The sequence below is a fragment of the Megachile rotundata genome, chromosome 12 (assembly GCF_050947335.1).
Source record: "Megachile rotundata isolate GNS110a chromosome 12, iyMegRotu1, whole genome shotgun sequence".
Lineage (NCBI taxonomy): Eukaryota > Metazoa > Arthropoda > Insecta > Hymenoptera > Megachilidae > Megachile > Megachile rotundata.
Genome location: NC_134994.1, coordinates 2,543,458 through 2,565,927, shown reverse-complemented (window position 1 = coordinate 2,565,927; position 22,470 = coordinate 2,543,458). Strand labels below are relative to the sequence as shown.

General features: G+C 33.4%; 1 protein-coding gene across 2 annotated transcripts; it reads left to right on the top strand.

Moving 5' to 3' along the window:
* The first annotated feature begins 2,851 nt into the window (after positions 1–2,851).
* Positions 2,852–20,765, top strand: LOC105663769 (uncharacterized). 2 transcript variants are annotated; one of them, XM_012295044.2, is made up of 3 exons: positions 2,864–5,233; positions 19,005–20,242; positions 20,601–20,765. In XM_012295044.2, the coding sequence occupies exon 2, from the start codon at positions 19,337–19,339 to the stop codon at positions 20,192–20,194; it is 858 nt and encodes a 285-aa protein (XP_012150434.1). In that variant the 5' UTR covers positions 2,864–5,233; positions 19,005–19,336; the 3' UTR covers positions 20,195–20,242; positions 20,601–20,765. The 2 variants fall into 2 exon arrangements, 1 of the variants encoding a protein (XP_012150434.1); XR_013040100.1 differs by lacking the exons at positions 19,005–20,242; positions 20,601–20,765 and adding an exon at positions 5,363–10,017 and having other exon boundaries at positions 2,852–5,233.
* Positions 20,766–22,470: the final 1,705 nt, after the last annotated feature.

Genomic DNA, 22,470 nt, shown 5'->3' with positions numbered 1-22,470 from the left:
AGATTTAGTTATTTTTCAAAACGAGTCGTTTAATTGGTAAAAGCCGCTCTTTACCTTCTTAGCGCTAGTAACTATCTGAACTTAGGTTCCAGAGTCGTTACATACATTTCAACCTTTTCGGAGGCGGCGCAAAATTAAAAGATTTTCTTGAACATGTCAACCTTTGGACAGCCAAATATAGGCAAAGCTTGTATAGCTATTTTTTTTTTCTATACATATAACTCGACAGCACGCCGCGAAGTAGGTGTTAGTGCGTATAGAATGTAACTATGGTCTATCTAGCCCTTTGCGGAAGGGACGGTTCGAAGTGAACCGTACCGTGGGGCCGAGCTCCTGCCGCGATAGTCATTAAAAATTGCCAGCGCATATTTCTGCTTAAACGCGGTTTTCGTTCATAGCATTCCAAGTCAAATTCTGGACATATTATATGTACATGCACAGATTTACGTGCATGCACACATGTACGCATTTCTCGGCTCTATTAGTTGTTTTCGCGGAACGCATAGTTAAGTTTCTCGGCCATACCCACGCATTTACGTGGGACACATATGTGCGTTTCTCGGCTCAATCAACTGTTTTCGCCAAACGCATATATGAGTTCTTCCACCAATTTGATGATTTACGCAGAACGCATATATGCGGCGGTAGTCCGCGAAGGGCTAGATTCATAGAGTATGCGATGCAAAGACTCGATCGCCGCATATACTACAATAAAGATAGAGCCCATCTGCCGCAAATTTGGTAATTCCCGCGTCGTGGGCTCCGTTTATAGGTTCTTAGATCCATGGCTTCCACATGCGAACGAAGTCAATTCAATTTCATTTATATCAGAAACGTTGCGAAATGAAGATGCAGTCGTTACATTTACGTATATTACCAGATATATCTATAATGGTACGTATTTCTTCTCAGCATTAAATAATTTCCAATACGCCATAGCACAATCAACTGGTTATTGGCAGGAACGTTTACTGAGGTACTTTTAATTTTGCGCCGCCTCCGAAAAAGTTGAAATGTATTTAATATACTACCTAATGAGTAAATAGGTTTCATTCATATCTGTTACGTAATTGTATGATTGAATGAAATAGAAATTACTTCATTAGGAAATAGAAATTATTTTATACTTTTTAGTGCATTTCGAAGTGGATGTATTTTTTTTCTGAAAATTATTTTATTTCACGCTTTTTAGTGAAATGAGGAGAATTGTATAGGCTACTGTGAGACAGTTCTTCCGGGCTTTTTTTGTCTGCGTAAATGCCATGAGCATAATTAAGTAAAAGACAACATGGATATTCGTTTTTCAATTTTTTTTGCAACAATAATCCTTTGCAATTAAAAAATGAAAAAATTTTTGGTAATGGTACCAATGGGGAGTCAGACTCCACAAGATGCGAAAGGCTTTGTTCCGATCGGACCACCCACCTAGGAAAAAACCGGCGAACATACATAGAAAAAAAAATAAGGGACATTCTTTCAGGGACAAGTACAAACTAATTACATCATGATTGAGGGTTCTTCATCCATTTGTTCTTTGTTAACTTTCTTTGCAAAAATTTACTGCGCATGTGTATCTCTTACGGTTTAGGACTGCGCAAGGGTCAAAGTATCCGTAAAATAATAGCAGATCCTGCGCAACAAATTTTCTAACAAATCAAATTGATGCATTTTTAGAACGATACGGAGACTGTACCAAGCAATGGGAATAATATACCAACGTCAATGTGAATTCATCTTGCTATATAAGTCACGTGTCAGAGCGGTAAAGCTTAGTTTAGTGTTTTGGTACAGAGCATTGTAATTGCCCTTTCTTGTCTTTCCCGTGCATAGCGCGTGGCGTTCCACTAATATTAATAACAATAGTTTTTCGCTAATATCACGAAAACTAGAGTTTTCTGTCAATTATGCATAAGGAAAAACTCGTTCAGAATCATGCCACTAATAACGTATTAGAAGGACATTAAAATCGTTCGAAGTTGGTTTCAAAAGTTAACAACATTTTCGCTAATATCTCGAAAACAAAAGCTTTCCGTCAATTATGCAAGAGGAAAACGTTGTCCAGAACCACGTCCCTAACAACATATTCGAAGGACATTAAAATCGTTCGAAGTTGATTTCAAAAGTTAATAACAATTTTTCGCTAATATCTCGAAAACAAAAGCTTTCCGCTAAATTTGTATATGAACAAAATTGTTCAGAATCATGTCCGTGATAAGATATTAAAAGCGCACTAAAATCGAGAAAAGTTTATTTCAAACGTTGCCGGTTTTTTTGCAATAACAACACTTTGCAATTAAAAAATGAAAAATTTTTTGATAATGGTACCAATGGGGAGTCAGAACCTACCAGATGCAAAAGGTTTCGTTCCGATCGGTCCACCCAGCTAGGCGTAATCGGCGAACATACATAGAAAAAAAAAAAATAATAATATACTGATCGAATTGAGTAACCTCCTCCTTTTTCGAAGTCGGTTAAAAACAATTTCCTCCTGCTCAAATTGGTGACATTGTACATATACAAGTCCCTGATGTCGACCGTGGTACAGATAGCCGAAATGTGTTAGCGATTGTTGTTTAAATAGAAGACTCCGACTTTTATAAACTGGCAAATAAAAATGGTACCCTCAAGCAGCTTTACACACGTAATCAGTTCGTAATTTGTAAAGAAAAACTATTTTCCATAGATGAGATTTCTTTTCAAGAAATGTCGCTGAGAGAAGCAGCTACAGCTAATTCGAGAAGCGGGGGGCAAGGCTATACACGCTGACATTGCAAAAAGAAATGGTCCACAAATAAATGCAGTTGTAAAAGCGAGGAACTCTTGTGCAATTGAAAGTGTCATCATAGTTTAAGTTGTTGCAATAAATAAGATTTGAATCACATAATGAAGTAATTTTTTTATTACTATTATTTTTTTTCTCATTTACAATGTTACGTGTGTTTTAAATTCTTGGTCACTCCTTTCAGAAAGAGAGGCGAAAAAGTTACGTCATCCTTGTGACGTTTTATAGCGACTGAATTACGGAGAAGAAAATATAAATCTCCGACATGTTCCGACATTTACCGGTGCAAGTCAGAAATAAGGGTATTTAGCAAATATTTCGGACATACGCCAAGCGACTATGTGAATGTTGACATTCACAGATGAAAATCGACATTCTCCAGATTTCGGTGTTTCACTGTAACTTGCATATAACTTCAACTATAGTAATATTTTCGGACAAGAAAAACTAAATTTATTCGCATTTTTTCTTTGGACTTATAGTTTATATACATGAAATTTGATCAAAACAGTTCAATATTATATTAAAATTTGCAAAACAATATTCATTTTTAACATACTTTTTATGCAAGGCTAATAGTTCCCGAGATATTTGTGAAAATAGGTTTTTTAATCCCAATTTTAACGGATATTTTCATAGGTTCAAAATGGATATTCGCACGAAACAAAATAAGTGCTGTAGCGTACAGGAAAATGTGTAAAGCGCGAACGAAAGAAGTAATAACATTCGTTAAGAATCAGACGCAGAAATCCATTAGAGATTCCTTAGAAATAGTATAGGATAGGTCGGAATATGATATAGCATCGCGAATACTTTAGAAAAGCGAACGTTCTAGAAGAATCGAAATTGTATCGCGATGCGAGTTTGTAGACCGCTCCGTGAAGCCGTGAAACGCAAACTTAGCGACGAGGTTGCTGATAACGCGACCGCGGGATAGCAACCGGCGGATATAAAATGGAGGCGCGCGACCGGAGCCGACCTATTTGGCAGTCTGGGACAAAGGACGAGGTAAGGACCATCGGTTGCTCTCGGACTAGCCTAGGAACTCCGATAAGAGAGTTCAGCGATAATACCTGGACATCTGCTTAGAGAAAGCTTTAGCTGTTAGAGACTCCGGCAGGAGAGTTCGGCGAAAATTCCTGGACGCCTACTTGGAGTATAGTAGAGTAAAGAGAGACTCTGGCGGGTGAGTACGGCGACAATTCCTGGATGCCCGACTGGAAGTAAAGGTTTAAGACTCCGGCAGGAAAGTACAGTGATACCTTCCTGGACGCCTACCTGAGGGTAAAGGTTAGAGAGTCCGGCGGGAGAGTACGGCGACAATACTTGGATGCCCGCTTGGAGATAACGGTTAAGGCCCAGGCAAGAGAGTACGGCGAAATCCTTCTGGACGCCTGCCTAGTGAATAGGGGGAGAGTACGGGAGTTTGTTCCTGGACACTCGGTCGACATGGAGAGTTCAGCGAATATTCCCGGACGCCTGTCGATCGAGTGGGGGACAGAGCATTTCTTGAACGCCCCGAGTAGAATACAGGAGAGTACAGGAGCTTACTCCTGGTCGCTCGTTCGTTATGGAGAGTTCGGAGAAAATACCTAGATTCCATTCGAACGGAAGAGAACAGAGTTACTCCTGGACGCCTGGTTGAGTAGAGAGATTGAGAAACCGTTTTCCTGTACAATCTCCTTGACCTTCGAATAAATTCCTGTTCCAGAGTATCTTGATTTCCTATGATGTCCTATGTCAACCTATTTCTTGTAATCATTAACCATGGCTACAGTGTCAAATATTTTTTCAAATTCTATAACATAAAAATTTCATCAAAATTGATGTGTAGCGGCTAGCCGTAAATCTGTAAATTTTGTAAATAGTTTTTTAACGTGCAAACGGCTAGCACGGTTTATGACATGGACGACAACGGAACTGTTTTTGAGGAAACCGTTTTAGAATTTTTAGGGAAAGCATGACCGTACTTAGAATTTTTGCTAATGGTCTCAACAGTAAAACGCTTAGTGTCATAAACCCTGGATTTCCCCAAGGGTCCGCATCGCGAAGTCAAGCGACCATCGGCTAGTCGCGTAGTTGACCTGGGCCTTGGGAAATTCCGCTGCGTTGCCACCTTCACCAGCAAACGCTACCCCCGTCAAATCATACCCCCGCTTCAAGGAAGCGTGCTTCGGGCACAAGAGGGAGGTTCTATGATTTGGCGGGACTTAGGTGAATGTCATTGGTTAACCCCACCTTTTAGGGGGTTGTCCATTAGACTTGGTAAAAATATAAAATAGGAAATCGAGCGCAAGCACGACAGAACTTTGAGAATTGTGATACCGAGTAAAAGTCTTGACGTGTGCTCCTGTCCGGAATAAATAAATAAGAAAAACGCAAATGACTGCAGTAATATTTTATACCCTACACGTATTCCTTGAGATGTGTAACGTTTGGGTGATATTCTTTGTAAGTACCTGAAAAAATTTTGACTTTAGCTTAAACAAGACACATCCTTATTAGTAATTTTACGTTTAAGTATTAGTAATGAAACACGTTAAGAAATAATATTTTAAATTGCATTACTCACCAGTGCAGGCAACAGCGATTATAAGTATTTTCTATACAAGCAAAAATTTGTGAATGCAAACGTACAAAGAATACTTAATGTCAATCTTGTATTTCATTACAAACCATTGTTTGAATGAGGGCCATTATTGTATTTTAACCTACCTGTAATATTATAGGGAGGGAAAAGAAAACCGTTTGTTAGGTGAGCGTTGTAAACTCCGTTGCAAACGGAGAAACAAACACGCGAATTGCACGCGGAGCCTATGTAAAGGTGGGGGGACGAAATAGCGCGAGTAAGGTATGAGCCGTGCGATAATAAAGACATATATTCAAAAAGTCCGCCGAATTATTATTTTATGATACAACTTAACACCGTTCTAAAAATCAAAGTATAAATGAAAAAATGAGACAAAAGCTTACAATCTATTTTGAAATGTATTAGGTTAGGTAAATGTATTAGATGGTTAAGTTAGGTTACTGTATATAATGTTAAAAAAGACGAGAATTTATTTAGAAAAGAAAAGAAAACAACTAGTAACACTCGATTTACAAATCGGTAATGTTTAAATCTTCTACACCTCTAAAACAGGTGAACAATCAATAACCGTTAGAATTTTTATAATGTGTCCAATCAAGAAGATAAACAAGTTCCAAGTACAAAAAGTTGCACAATAATAGACTATGAATCACAGAAAGTTCGAACGAAACTCAATATGAGAATGCCTGAACGATTATCTTAAAATCTTCATACCAGATAATTCGATTGTTCATTTTGATTCTTAACAGTAAGTTTATGTTACCTGGATTAATACACGACATATGTTCGTAATAAACTAATTAATCATGATCATCGTATAACTTGCTAATGTGCATTACATGTCGGAGCTTGCAAACTCACTTAAACCCTAGAAAAATGAAATATTAGAAAGTAAAAGGTATAAAAATATATGCATACGCCGCTTTACCGTTCTTTTTAATCCTGTACTCCGTGGAGATCTTCGGAAAACATATTTTCACACGCATACACGCACATACATACACACGAGTACTCGCGTACATATAACACATCGAAAATACATCGAAATCGTGGTAAAGCAAGAATACGAATTCGAAATTTCCACAAACCCACGCATTTTCATCAAACCTTCCAATGTTTCATGTTCCCTCTCCACGTAGCACTGGCCTCGAAAATGATGCAACTTCCGGTTATCTGTTTCCATGGATTCTACAATCTCTTTGTACTTTTGAGTTTATGATGTACTTAATAATTGAACTCGTGAAACGATTCAATAGGAAGCAGGGAATAAACGGAAAAAATTATTTGACAATGGAAAGTATATGGCTTATCGTGTTCTAATTCTTTTAGCATTCGTACGATGTATAGATATTTGTTTAAGTTCTCCTTTCTATGTACCTTGGTATTATTAATGTACACTAATAACGTATAAAACCACTTTACTGCTAACACTTGCTGTTAGAAGTTCAATAAAGTGTGAAATTTCACATAGCATTTTGGTATGAAATACGCTGGTATTGATATAACTTTGATACAAGATTGTGCTGATTTTGGCACCTTACTGCAGGATTAAGCTTACATCAGTGTTCTAATTTAAAATACATTTGTACTATTAATTTTGATTTAATACTTTAATACTAATTTTTTATCGGAGAAGTAAAACTATTGGTTACGATAAAAAATTGTTCTTATCGTTCTAAAGTACTTTTATACAAGATCAAAAGTACGTTGCTGATCAGAATTATAAATTGATTATACTATTTATTATAATCAATTATAAATGATACATCAATGATTTACCATTTCTCACTTTTAATAAAAATACAATTTTCTATAAACAAAAATATTATTGGTGAAGTTACAAGTAATACTAACAATTATCATGTAACCAATTTGTCAGTTGATGCCATATTAAATTCGAGACCAAATCACCTCCCTTCCTTTAGAATCTAAAATATAGATATAAAGCAGAATGAAACAGGAACCTAATAGAGGATAACTAAAGATTATTATTTATGTGACAATAAATCTACAAGACAAGTGAAGAGCCCTTGGATCGCCAACTTAAATGAAGCTCTATACAATTCTACTACAGGAAGGTCTCACCATTAACAGAGAAAATCTTCATTATAGTAATAAAGTAATAGAACACTCTTTTTTGTGATCGATTTGTATATTCCAGTTAATTAGATTTTATATGTGAAAAATGCACGAAAATACATTGAATTTTAAATGACTTTATTTACTTGACATGATAGTAATATTCATCACGTGAGAAAAGGATTATACAAAGAAAGGAAATGCAAAACTTACAAATACATACGAGAATATTTGCCATAAGCAAATTAAAATTTTCTGCAGAACAACATAAGTTCTCCGCTAATATTCCAGAATTATTTATCTTACCAAATGAAAAAATAAAGATAAAGTGCTCACAATTATTATTACGCATAAGAGAAGTATTTATAAAAACAAGCAAAAAGTAAATGACAAAAGCATTTAGTATATTGCATAAAAACAGTCTCTAACATATACAATTGTTTACTTTGTAGAAAAAATATTTCTGAAAACTTTTGTATGGATGCTCCAGTAGTAAATCGCAATACTTCACTACGGTGATAATGTGCATTCAGGAAAATAGTTTTATGTCTATAAGAGATTGATGATTTCATTTTCGTGTCTTTTGGATAACAAGTATAGTTAATACTTTATTTGAAATTTAATATGCATTTTTACGTATAAAATCTAATCTAATTGAATACAAAAATTACTTCCTTAGAATCATTGGAAACCAAACCAGTGGCGTATAAGTGCTGTATGTTTAGTATGTTATAATACAATTATTATAAAACTTTGATATAGAAATGTTAATTTAAATAGGTATAAACAAAAATATTGACTATCTATAGGTATAATATATTTTTAGAGACAAGATGAAATCTACCAGTATGCAAACTTCCAACTAAGTTAGTGATCACAAGGCTTTGTATTCAAGTTATTAGATATCTATGAATGTAACTATAAAGACAAACTATGATGACAAATATGACTATGAAAACGTGGGTGATCGCTAAGCGCTTGATGACCATATCTAACCATCGTAGTTGCAGATCTACGGATCTAGAGTAATTCTAAAGTTCTTATTTACGGAGAAATCGACGGCCTTTACAAACTGAACAATAACAAGAATTGTGCGAGACGAATAACGATTTCGGTGGGTACGATCAAGTACTATTGTGAGAGAGAATTATATTGAAAATGATACTAGTAAATATGAATAATAAGAAATAAGAAGGTAGTGATCAAACGGATACCTTGAAAAAAACGGGAAGAATCCGTCTAGACCAAAGAATGTAGAGTTCAAAGTCCCAGGAACAACGGAACCAAGGAATTTGGAAAACGCAGACAAGAGTGACATCAGCGGATGCTAAATGCAGCACAGTAATTAACAAGAGGTTTACAGAACCTGTCAAAATGACGAATCTTACAACTCTTATTTTAAATTATGAAAATTGTTAAGGAACTTTTGTCAAAATGTATATTAGTTTTCATTGTATAAGCTGATTTATGTAATATCTATTATTTAGTTAATTTTATAGTTTTGCTTCAATTTAAATATAAGTAATCACTGAACGTCCGTAAATCTAAGGTTAAGGAGTCGGGATGAAATTGAGATGGCTATTATCATGGCTGTATCCATATGATCCTATCATCTACGTTCCTTGCTATGTTTTGATAAGTCAGACTCGTAACGTACTCACGGTTAAAATGTGATAAATCTAACTGGAATTCTTTATGTGCTTTAATTTCAAGTAATCCAGATATAATTTGCATAGTCAATAATCGTGTAATACAAAATTGATATAACGTTTTAACTTTCTTTATCTGTTTTAACGTTGTAGCAGTGCATAGTGATGGCTGATGTCTCTGACAGAATAAATCGACAAATAATTAAAAGATTACCTGTATAAAGCCGCCGAATTGGAGTCAAGTTCAAATGGTAATCATTTCTGCAAAAAAAAATATTTCTTTCAAAGCTGAATAATTCTTTCAAAACTATTGGTTTTACATAGAGAAGCAATCATGTTCAATTAATATTAATGTCAATTGTTTAACAAAATTTTGATCATCTTATAGGGTATTGCAAAAATGAATAAAATTTGTTCAAATTATAGAAGCGCTCTTTGTATTATTAAGTATTAGAAGCATTGCAACTGATACCGTAAAAAATCTAATAATTCTATGTTTTCAAACGATTGTTCAACGATACTGATACAATTACGTTTTGCAGAAATTATAGTTGTTTAAACTTGACTATTTTCTTCGGGTTTATGTTAATGATCGGCATCTAATCGTCATTTTACCCACGATATTTATACAATATTGTCAATTTTCGAGAACTGAGGTGAATTTCATTATTATTCATACATAGCACATGCTCGGTATGTCGAATTTGGTTAAATACATTCAAATATTCCAAAAAATGTGAAACAAGAAAATGTTTCAGACAAAAGTTGTATGGTATGAAGAGATGAAATGGATCTCTTAATTTAATCTTATGATAACACTGTAGCAGTGTACGAAGGTCATGTTAAAATTTTTAAAAGAAATAACATACCTTTTTTGTATAGATGGACTCTTTGGAAAGTACTATGTAAAAAAATAATAGCATACAATGTGAAAAAAATTAACAGTTTATATATTTCAAGTGTGTCTTAATTATTTTAAATATCTCAATTTTTTAATTTAAAATATCACAAATTATTCATTTTTTTATATTATCCCTGAACACTTTTCTAGGCAAAGTGCTCCAAAAAATCAATCAGTTTGAACAAAGATGATATTCCATTTAAAAATTTTGATATGATCTTCACAGGATCATTGTAAAGTCAAATAAACAAAATGATAAATCATCATTGATATCGTATACTTTTCGTCTGAAACATATTCACATCTTCTAATATATTCAAGTGTATCGAAATAAACCGAACATACTGTATAAGCACTACTTGCACAGTAAGCAGACGCGAAAAAAGTTGCGGCAATTATATTTAATACTAAAACTATCACACCAACCAAAGTGACTGATTTTACAATTTTAGTTAAAAATTCCTACTTCGTGTTACATTTTTTCTGCAGTAATGTAATAACTTTCACAACAATAAATAATGAAAAAAAATAATACATTTTTTTTATTTATTCGAAGTTAAAATAATTTTGTGTTATGGCTACTTGTAATAATACTAGTCAAAGTGACTGGTACTTGTTAAACTTGGACTGGTGAAAAGATCCAGCAATCTGTTTATCAAAACTCAAATTAGCTGATTTCCTCGTTTTGTAAAACCTTTTACGCGTTTTTATAATTTTCACTATATACTATTCAATATGATGGTGATTTTAATTATTAGGAATGTTTTGTTATAAAATTTTATTATCAAAACATAAAGTCACAGAACTTGACAGAACTCTCTTTGTTCACATAAATTGTATTAAATAATAGTACTGTAGTAATTAATAGAACCATCACTGCTTGTAACATCGGTAGAAAGTATATGTACATGTGAAAAGTACACTCAGAAAAAGAATTAAATTCGTAAAAAATGTGACAGATTATAACTTTTCACAATTAATAATTTACTTTATACTATAAGAATGACTTAACTTTGAAATAGGACTTTGTTTTAATATTTTTGTTATCAAAGTATACATTCTTTATTATAATTATTATTCTTATTGATGTGTAAATGATAAAATGTGCCAATCCTCGTTCAGAAATCATGGTCCCAGATAGGTTAATCAGACCAGAAATGTAGTACATGACACGGAATTCCTTTTGTAAAAAAGTAATAAATCGAATATAAAAATATTCTGTTTCAGAATTTTATTCAATTCTATTTTTAAGTATTTTTTAAAGACCAGTCATTTTGACTGGTTTTGATAGAAATAGCTTCATCTTATCTAGCAGTAATTTTAATGTTAAAGCACTTCCACATCATTATAGGTCTATTTGACTATACAAAAGTGTACACTTAAATGATGACGATCGGAACCGAGAATAAATACATACATAAGCGGAAAGATAACTTCTGCGAATTTAACAGAAGAAGAAAAGTTGTGTGAAATACCGATATCTGGCATGCTCGTGTCAAAACTCTGCTTTTAGTCTGAGGTTTCATTTCCATGTGCGTGCACTTTTGTATTTAGGAAGGTACAGGCTCGGACAGACGTAAAAGGATTTATAGAGGACTTATAGATAAAGAAGTTAGAAAACAAAGTATTGTTTATAACTGTCTTTGAATTGTCTTAAAATAGAACAATAAGAAAAACTGAAATAATTTGTCCATTAAAACAGATAAACCGTAGTGCACTGTGATACAACACGGTATAAATTCTACCCAACAAACAGCACCACTTATATTTCACAATTTTCAGGTAATAATGTCTACGCGACTACGACATATTCCAATAGAAAACTTGTTTTGCTTAATTCACTTCTGCGAGTGATTTTTTCGCTTTTTTTTTCCTCGCTTTTCTTTTTTCCTTTTTTGTACAAAATCTTGAGTTTTCATCAGTATTCGGAAATTGGTCATCGGATAATACGAGAAGCAGTCATTCAGTCCCTCTTAGATAACAAACGCTCATGATTAATAGAATAAAATTGGAAAGGATATAAATAAGTGTTCCAAAAGTTGTGTGATAAATTTCGAAAATAGTCAAATATTTTTTGTTATAATAAGACTCTTATTATTACAGCCATAATGAAACGTTGTTGCGTTTGGATTTTACAGATAATTGTGGATAAAAATCGTAAAATATTAAGTATAAAGGTTTTATAAATTGAGTTTAGATCACAAACAACGTTCGAATAATAAATACTTTACGTCACATGATTATAATCCAGTAATTAATTGGACCATCTTTAATACCATTTACGTACGTAAAATATGAACACCCTATATATTAATGTTTGGTTTGTCTGCTGTTCAATTTAAATTCATAACTGTTTCAACTAATTTTAATAATTGTGGTTTGTTATAGTGATAAAATAGTTAAAATTACAAATATTTTAACTTATTCATACTAGTCTTCTACTCACAAATCATCATACGTAACCATTCCAATATCTTGCTATTTTATTCTATGTCAATATTAAATTTGTCTTACAGTCGCATAGAAATATTTTTATACAAAACGTTTATCAGTCAAATGAATTATAAATTCATTTATCAAAAACACACGCCGTAATTTAGATATTTATAATGATATTTCTAAAATGTATCATGCTTTTTTTATACTTCAATAATCATTCATCTTACATAATCTTACCATAAAATTAGTATATAATTATTCTACGGTAACGTATGACACATTTCAGCTGAACAGGTGTTTCAAGTTATTACAATTATGAAGGTATCATACATAATTTTGTTGAAAAATCTTATTATTAAAGAAGAGAACTGGTCTTCCTGTACATAGGGACACGGTATGACTGCACCTCGTACACTACCATTAAATTAAAAAATTCGCAGAAAAATCACAAATATATTTTCGTGTTTTCCCAATTCATGTTTACAAAAGGCTATGAAATATAATAAAAATTGAAAAAAGAAATGCAACGATTAAAAAATTAAACGCATAAGCTTCGTAATAAACAGCAAGTTTAGCTAAATGTAGTAGTAACACTCGAATCTCACGCATTGCTTACGCTTAAAGAGTATAAAATGCAATTGTTTACACTGGAAGTAGAATATCTTACATTCGTCACTCGGTGGTTACCAAAAAGCTACTTTACGTAATATACGAAGATACAATTAAAAACGATCGATTATCATGTGTTAATTATCCTTAAGGAAAGAAAGAAAATAAAAATTCTGCGACTTTACCATATCGCGCTTAGTATTCTAGTACAGTATACCATTTGAGAAATAATAAAAATGATCTTCCATCACATCTAAGCCACTGATGATTTTATACACCCTCAACGATTGCATTTTTCAAAGTATATTTTGTGCCAGAAGATCGGAATCGCTTACAAACGACAATGCAATTGAGGCATCCTGATTTACCTGAGACAACGCAGCCATTTTGGAAATAAGGCTGCGCATCTTAAATACTCTCAAATGGATCCACTGCTATCTCCAGGAAAGACCATCATATTCTCAGCACCATATGAAGGCGTTGGCGAGCTTCTAGCATCCAAAGAAGCTCTGCTCGCCGAGCTAAAGCTACTCGAACTCAAATCCTCGTAACTAGCAACCGATTGGCTGCCCCCTGAAACAAATAAAAAATATTTATCTTATACTTTCTTGCAACTAGGCAAATTTTATCATTTTAACATTTCGTCACAGATATTATTAGGCCGTTCCTTTTCGATTTTAATCAAATTTGCAATTAGCAGTTTATACAAGGCCCAGTCGAATAACATGTAAAACGCTGCGTAATTCCTTATGAAAAGATACAAAAAAGATATGGAACAGAATGTTTTAACTTTTGGCTTAGTTTTCGAAAGTATTACATTTGTTCTGTGTTACTGTGTTGTTATAGCAATGTTATTTTCTGCTGAATAACGTAAACGCGTGTATCACATATTAGCCGTATTAGATATTCTTTTTTAACAAAAATACATTCTTGGTTTTACATTTATAAAGTAAAGGAATTTCTAAATTTTCAAATTTCGTATTTTCTAATCCTCCAATCCTTAAATTTTCAAATCCTTACATTTTCAAATATGACATTTACAGTTCCTTTATTTTTAAATTCTACATTCTCAAGTCCGCGCATATACATATCCACGCATTTCCAAATTCTCGAACATCCGACGTTCTAAATTCTCAATTTTCCAACTCGCCAAATTTCTGAATTTTTAAACTTTGTTCAGAAGGAACCAGCAGATTTGCGGCAGAGTATATATTCCATTAACCCCTTCCCGTGCCATTTATTTATCAGATGCGTCAATCAAGACTAACTATTCAGGGCTGTAACACTAACACGAACAAAGAAAATTAAAATGTTCTGAGTATTTTATATTCAGGGATCCTTGATAATGCAACTTATAGTTGGACCTAAATTTTAAAGTTGAAGAGTATTCAAAATTTGAGTAAGGTTTATCACATTTGAGCTGTAAGTGCGTCACGATTGAGACTTGTCAAAGCATGGGAAGAGATTAAAAATACAATATGTAACGTTGAAAATATGCTTGTCAAGATTTAGGTAAATATGACCGAGCTACGGTAATATGTATAAAGGATTTGCTCATAATGGTGCCCTGAATAACATGTTTCAAAGATATCAAAACTGACGAGGAAAGCATGATACCAAATACTAATTACTGTTCACTCCTATGAATATCTATGTATCATATCCATCGGATAATTTTAAGATATTAATATTTTAGGAATACACATGAGAAGTAGTTTACACAAAAATGACGATTGCCTTCTGTGTATAAAACCTATTTTAAAATTTTATTAACGTTTTTATCGTTATTTCCCACATTTCTTATAATTACAAAATCACTAAAAATAAATGGAATTATAAATGTATATTACCTTTATAGTGTGTATATTACCGTGTATACACGTCGAACCAAATCTATACTGCGGTGCGTTTGACGTGTATACCCGTCGTGTAAAATAAAAAATTACCATTCACTATAAAAACTCGAAATCTCAATAAAATGTAATAAGAATATTATTTGGTGGTATGTTCCCTTTACGTTACCAATACGACCGCTACGTATTAGGTCTAGCGGAAAGTTCTGTCCGTTTTAGAATGGTTAGGTTAATTCTAAAAACGGAAAGAACTTTCCGGTAGACCTAATATTTCATATGGAAATATTCCATATACTGGAATATGGGGCTCGCGTTTCAAAACTAATTACATACCTAACCCGCGACTTGGACGACCAGCGTTGATTTGCTAAGAAACTGCGTCAGCAGTTAGCAGGGCCAATAATGGCACGCTGCTCTGTGAGGTAAAGTCTTATATATTTTTACACAAGACTTGTTTATGTATAGTATTATGTCTTGACAATTTTCAAGCTTTTAATAAGAATAACATATTCAGAAACGAATTGTTAGTTTTTTTGACGAATAAAAATGTAATCCTTCCTGGTTTTTCGTAAAATGTATAATAAGTACCATTTGCCCTGCGTTCGACGTGTATACACGTCCTTCCTTGTTTTTAATTCCGCACCCTGTGGCGACCTTTTGAAACTAAATTCCACCGTCAACTGGTTAATAATATATGTCCAGGTCAAAGTCATTGGAACTGAGTCCCTTTTTGCTAATGTTACATAATTTTCTTTTGAGATCCAGGAACGACGAAAGAGTGTTTGGGACGAAAGAGACGGCTCTTTTAATTCCGTCTACTGTCCCGAAAATCTTGCCTTTCATGGGTGTTTTGACACATGGAAATAAAAAAAAGTCGGGGGGGAGCTATGACCGGACTGTACGGGGGCTGGGGAATCGTTGGCACCCCTGCTTTAACCAAGTCGTCGGAGACGATAAAGGCGGTATGGGCCGGAGCGTGGTGCAACGTCCAGTTGTCTGCCGATATGGTTCGTGACGATGCCATACACTTGAGTTTTTGGAATATTTAGCATATCAGCTATTAAACGAACATTTAATCGTCGGTCTGAGTTCAACAATTCCCTCACTCGTGACATATTGTCGGCTGTGGTGGTCGCGGATGGCCGTCCGGCACGGTCCGCGTCGTTAACCTCTTCCCGGCCTTTCAAAAAGGCCTTGTGCCACCGAAACACTTGCTGATCTGACAGGGCATCTTTTTTATAAGCTGACTTGATCATAGCAACCGTTTCCGTCGCGGTCTTTCCAAGTTTCACGCAAATAATGATCGCAATTCTTTGTTCTAACGAGCGCTGCATTTTGACTTGTACAGTGACACAAAACAATTCTCACGGATAGGCTCGTCCTCACTCTCCGGATGCTCGGAGCACCTTCAGCAGCGGAGATCTGTTTAGCTGACTTCCCGTACTACCAATTTTAACCGAAAAAATCGCGGTCCGACGTGAAGTCGCGTCACAATAAAATCACTGATATTACTTTCAGGACATACCTTGTACTAGACGCGCTAGTAGTACGGCTTACTGGCATAATGTAAACGGTCCCCTATATCCCTTAAAAACTTGAAATTTAGAAATTTGCGAATTAGATAATATAAATATTTCAAATTTTTAAAGTTAGTAATTAAAAAATTTTAATATTTAGAAGTTTACACGTTTGCAAATTTTTCTATTTCGAGTATCAAAATTTAAGAATCTAAAATGTGGGAATTTAAGAATTTAAGAGTCGAGGGATTTTATAACTTGCAAACTTGAAAACTTGAAAAAACTAAAAATTTGGAAATTTTTGAATTTTAGAATTGAAAAATTTAAGAGTTTAGAAATCTGAGAATTTGGAAGTTTGAATGTTTGTAAATATTTAACAATTTATAAATTTTTAACTCTAGAAGTTTGGGTGGTTGAAAATTTGTGAATCTAAAAATAAAAAAATTTAATAATCTTGAAATTTTTTATGTGAAAAATTCGTAATTTTGGAATTGGACAATTTAGATATATAGGAATTGAAAAATACAGAAATCGGAGAATTAGGAAACTAGAAAATTTGGGAAATTAGGAATTTAAGAATTTTAGAATGTAGAAATTCGAAAATTTGAAAAATTTGAAAATTACAGAATAAAAGATAATAAAATGTTTTTCAACTATAACTATAGCGTTATATAATAAACGGCAAATTGTCCTTGGTTACCTAAATAATCATGTTATACGTATCAATAGAATTATTAGTATCATATTATTTAAATACCATCGACAATGCCCACAGTCTAATGAAATCACTTATCAAAACAGAAAGTATACAAATATATTTAGAAAACTAATGAAAATATGTGTAGATATATAAAATATAATCGGACAGTTATTGATGAAGCGGCCAATTGTATTGACGTTTGAAGGTTTTGGTTTTGGCGCGTATGCTGGTGGCGCCACGAGTCGCATAGAAAGGATCGACGATCTTTCTGTTACCGGTCGCGCTCACTGCGCGTGCTTCCATTGAAGAGTACAGTCGTTATAACAGTACATACGGATCATGCTAGAAAGATGCATAGTATAATCAAAGCAAACTATAAATGCGAACTATGAAGACGTATGTGTGTAATATCTTAATAGCTAGTAAGCTTTCTCATTAAAGGTCGCTCAAGCTATTTAGTTTTATCAAAAGCATGAAAAATGATAAAAATATAAATACGTCCGACTAGGAATTGTGCTTAATTCCTTTACTTATGGACAACCTTCGTAAGCACAAAAATAAATATTTCAAGAAACTATTTAATTTGATAATATTTACTAATATGTATTTTTAGATAATTATAAAGATAATCCTTTCGTTTTTACTGTTACATAATTTTTATTACAAAATAAAATATTGGTATCATATGCTCTTTTACGTAGTTTAGTATAGCAGTTTCTTTTAATTTTTTATTTGAATAGAGTAACAGGCATTAGCACATGTCATAATGAAAGTCACAAGAGTTAAGTTCCTTGTGCAATGTAATTACCAAATAAGCTATAATCAAATGGCAATGTTAATAAATTAGGTTGATTTCATATTGCAGGTGTATATAAAAAAATTTGGTTATTAGATTTAAGAAATATAAAATATTACAATATTCAGATCATAGATGTATTCATAAATGTGAAACTTTTTAAATTTAACATTTTAAAGGGGATAAACATAGTAGAAACGGTGGGTTACTTATGAAAGATAAATATACTTTTTTTATTTTTAGCTTTGACTTTTTCGTTTTTACGTTTACTTACTTTAGTTTTACATGGTTTTACTTATTATTTAATAATTCGAAATTTTATTAAAATAATCTTAAATTCTTACTGCATAAAAAGACAAATAATAAAATACTTTTGACACCGAGATTTCGACGACAAACAGAAACTTTTCATAAATTAAATACGTGTACGTTCTCCAAAAAATAACAAGATACTCAAAATATATTATTAAAGAAAATATATACTTTTTCTTTATGGCACATTTTATGTTTACTATTACAGTATAGTAAACATCTTGTGAAGCGCGTTAATTTGTTATGTTACTTTTCAATATTGCTAAATAGTAACGAAACCAAAATAACATAAAAAAACTTATTCAATCTACTAAAATCTTTTTCCAACCGTTTAGATGCCATACGATACACACAAAGATACAAACAAATAATTTTTTCATAAATGCAAAATAATTATGTAAATTTAAAGGTTAATATATTGAAAAACATACATTCTTATTGAAAGATGAGCAAAATATAAGATCACAGCTACGACTGCGTAATTGTTAATCTTTATACAGGGTGTTACCTGTAACGCTACTCACGACTTTTCTCCCACTTGCAGCCACCTTACGAAAAAAAGTTTAGAATAAAATTTGCAGGGTATGAAGTGCACAATAAATATTAGTAAAGCAAATTTTGAAAACAGTTTTTTGTTCTCTTGGCAAAGTCAAGGTCACCTTGGGTTTCTTAAGTAGGAACATACATTTTTTTTTATTCATAGCTTTAGAGGACATCGAGACGAATTCGAAACATATATTACATTATATTTTTATTAACATATTACTCGATTTACAGACAACATTGTCATTGCTTGTGCAAGTGTACGGGAATGCTGTATGAAGAAAGCTGTTCAAGAAGAAAATCAACTAACGGAAGAACAAGGTCAAAATGGTAATATTACAGTATCCGGTGATGGTTCGTGGCATAAACGAGGTTTTTCGTCGCTGCATGGTATTACTTCGCTGATCGGCTGGTATACGGAAAAAGTGATTGACGTGATGGTGAAATCAAAGTATTGTAAAGCCTGCGAGTTTTGAGAAAAGAAAAGTGACACTGTCGAATACGAAGAATGGGCAGAAAAACACCAGAACGAGTGTCAAGCATATCACAAAGGATCTTCGGGAAAAATGGAGGTTGAAGGAATTATAGAAATGTTCCGTCGATCAGAGTTGTTGTATGGCATCAAATATTCGAACTATATTGGGGATGGCGATAGTAAGACATTCAAAGGACTATTAGATTGCGAAGCATACGATAATTTTACTGTACAGAAGAAGGAGTGCATAGGACACGTGCAGAAGCGCATGGGAACACGGCTTCGAAATTTGAAAAAAAATAACAAAGGTCTGAGTGGGAAAGGCAAACTGACCGGAAAATTAATAGATGAACTCGCTTTATATTATGGTTTAGCGATAAGGAGAAATTCGAATTCAGTAGAAGATATGAAGAAGGAAATATGGGCGACGCTTCACCATAAAATTTCTACCGACAGCAAGCCCCAGCACCAGTTCTGCCCTGTCGGAGAAACATCCCGGTGTAGTTACCAAAAAGCAATAGCTACTAATACACTATCTTGCTACAAACATAAACCGCCAATGCCTGATGTTGTTTTTAAAGCAGTACAACCAATTTATGAAGAGTTGAGCAAGGATGAGGTATTGAATCGCTGTCTTGGAGGCTACACACAAAATAAAAATGAAAGTTTTAATGCAAATGTGTGGGCGATAGCGCCGAAAACACAAGCAATCGGCAAAAAAACGTTGCAAATTGCAGTGGATTTGGCTGTTTGTAATTTTAATGATGGGTACAGAAGATACATACAAATCATGGAAGTGCTGAATCTCAAAATTGGCCGGAATTGTTACCAATTATGCGAGGAGTACGACGCAACGCACGTGAGGAAGGGCGAAAAACATATGTCGAAGTATGCAAAAGAGGCTAGAAAGTCACTATTAGCGGCCAGAAAGGAAGAAGCTGGCGGCTGACGAGTTGGCAGAAGGTCCACTTTATGGAGCAGGCATCGCAGACTAATGGTAAGATGTAATTCTTGCTGTGACACAGCTGTAATGTTTCAAAAACTTTAAACGTGATTTTCTCGAAACTACATTTTTCGAAACGGTGGGACTGATAACTCAAAAAGTTTCTATCCAATTGCCTTAAAATTTTGAATGAATATTCTTAGCAATATCCTTTATCGGCCATCATAGGATTTTTGCAAAGTATTTTGTAGTTTTTTTTAAATCGATAATTAAAGACGATTTTTTTTCGAAAAAAGTGTAATTTTTTTTTAAACCGTTACCATTTCAAAAGAAATCAATATTTTTAAAAACGCCTATGATAGCCGATAACTACAACAGTATAGATGATGATGTTTTTTTGGCATTTGCCTAGGTTGACTAGTTCTGTCGAAATCAGGCCCACCAGTGGAGCCCGTTCTACGAAAAGTGTTCCCCTAATTGGAACAGGAAACCGCCATTTTGTGATGAAAATCAAATTAAAAAAATATTTTTTACAATACAAAAGATGTATAATAAAACCCTTGAATTGGCATTCTAATCAAGATATTCATTTTCCCCCTAAAAATTCACAAACTTAAGGCTGATTTTCGGGTCTCAAGGGTGGGGTCCCCCCTTAAAGAACTGTCGACATGCCCTTTTGTATTTTTACGACACGACGCGGTCAAGGGTCCGTTGCACTCACCGTACGTCGCACAGTGGCGAAAAACGGCGAAAACGTGGACAAAAGGCAAAAAATGAAAATCGCAATTCTTGAAATCCGTTTAATGGAATTAGTTTATAAGGAATCTGTGCATACTGTTTTCACAGTTTTAATGATTTTATTACTACCATTTCGAAGATATGAGCCTCCAAAGTTGAACATTTTTTAAAGTCAATTTTTCCGGGTAAAGTTTAACATAATGCTGTTCATTATTTTTTAAATATTATGTTCATCCATTATTATCGGCTGTTTATATGATACTTTAACATTATAATTATGTAGGTTGCACAACAAAATGTTTATTATTAACACTGATATGGAAAAACATATAAACCATAGTCATATTTAATGTTTGTGTAAGGTAAAAGTTGTGATCTTCACCTCAGTTCACCTACCAAATAGGCTTAAATGAAAGCTGGAAGCTTCCCGAACAAGAATCTATAACAATATCTTGCGGTAATTTGCGGTCTTATGAGTTATTCCCATTTTTGTCCATATGCGCACCCTATTAACGCGCGCGACAACAGCAATCCCGGACGTTTCACAGTTAACAAAGTTTAACATAATACTACTTAATTATTATTTAATTATTATATTCATCCAGTTTTATTGGCATTTTTTATGGTACTTTAGTATAATAATTATGTAGGTTGCATATCAAAAGGTTTATCTTTAACACTGATACAAACTGAAAAAGGAGATATAAACCATAAACGTACTTAATGTTTATGTAAGGGAAAAGTTGTGAATTCCACCTCGGTTCACCTACCAAATAGGCTTAAATGAAAGCTGGAAACTTCCGGAACAAGAATCTGTAAAGATATCTTGCGGTAATTTGCGGTTTTCTGAGTTATTCACATTTATGTTCACGCGCGCGCCCTATTATCATATGTGACAACAGCGGTTTCGAACGTTTTTCAAATATGTCGTCGCTGACCGTTGCAAAAAGTCTTGTTTTGTAGGTGAGATTTCAATATCCACACCCATATATATATATATTACATATTAGATATTTAAACATTATTAAATAATTTAAAAAATAAAAATTTATTTGCAATTTCTGATAATAAAAAATGAATTTGCTAATGAAAAAAATATTATTATGATAGTTCAAACATTCAAGTTTAAAATGCAAAAAGATTTAATTAATTTCGATAAATAGTTTACGAGATAAAAATTCATACGTACTAGTTAACTAACCGTATTAGTTAACTAACAAATCAAAATTCGATTTTTAACACAAAAAACTAATTTGTAACACTAATGTAATCATTTTATCGAAAAACATTTAAATAATTTATCTCAGAATCGAAGATATTAGTTTTGTCCACGTTTTCGCCGTTTTTCGCCACTGTGCGTCGGGCCGTTTAGGGTAATTAAGCGCGAAGACAAGACATTTGTGATCGAAATGAGAAGAAAGGAGTCTACCGTCTCAATCGACAGGTTAAAACCCGCGTTTATTTTGAATGAGAACATTAGCGAACGTGACCCGCAAGTAGTAGATAACGAAGTGTTTATACAGACTCCAACCGATAGAAACGCC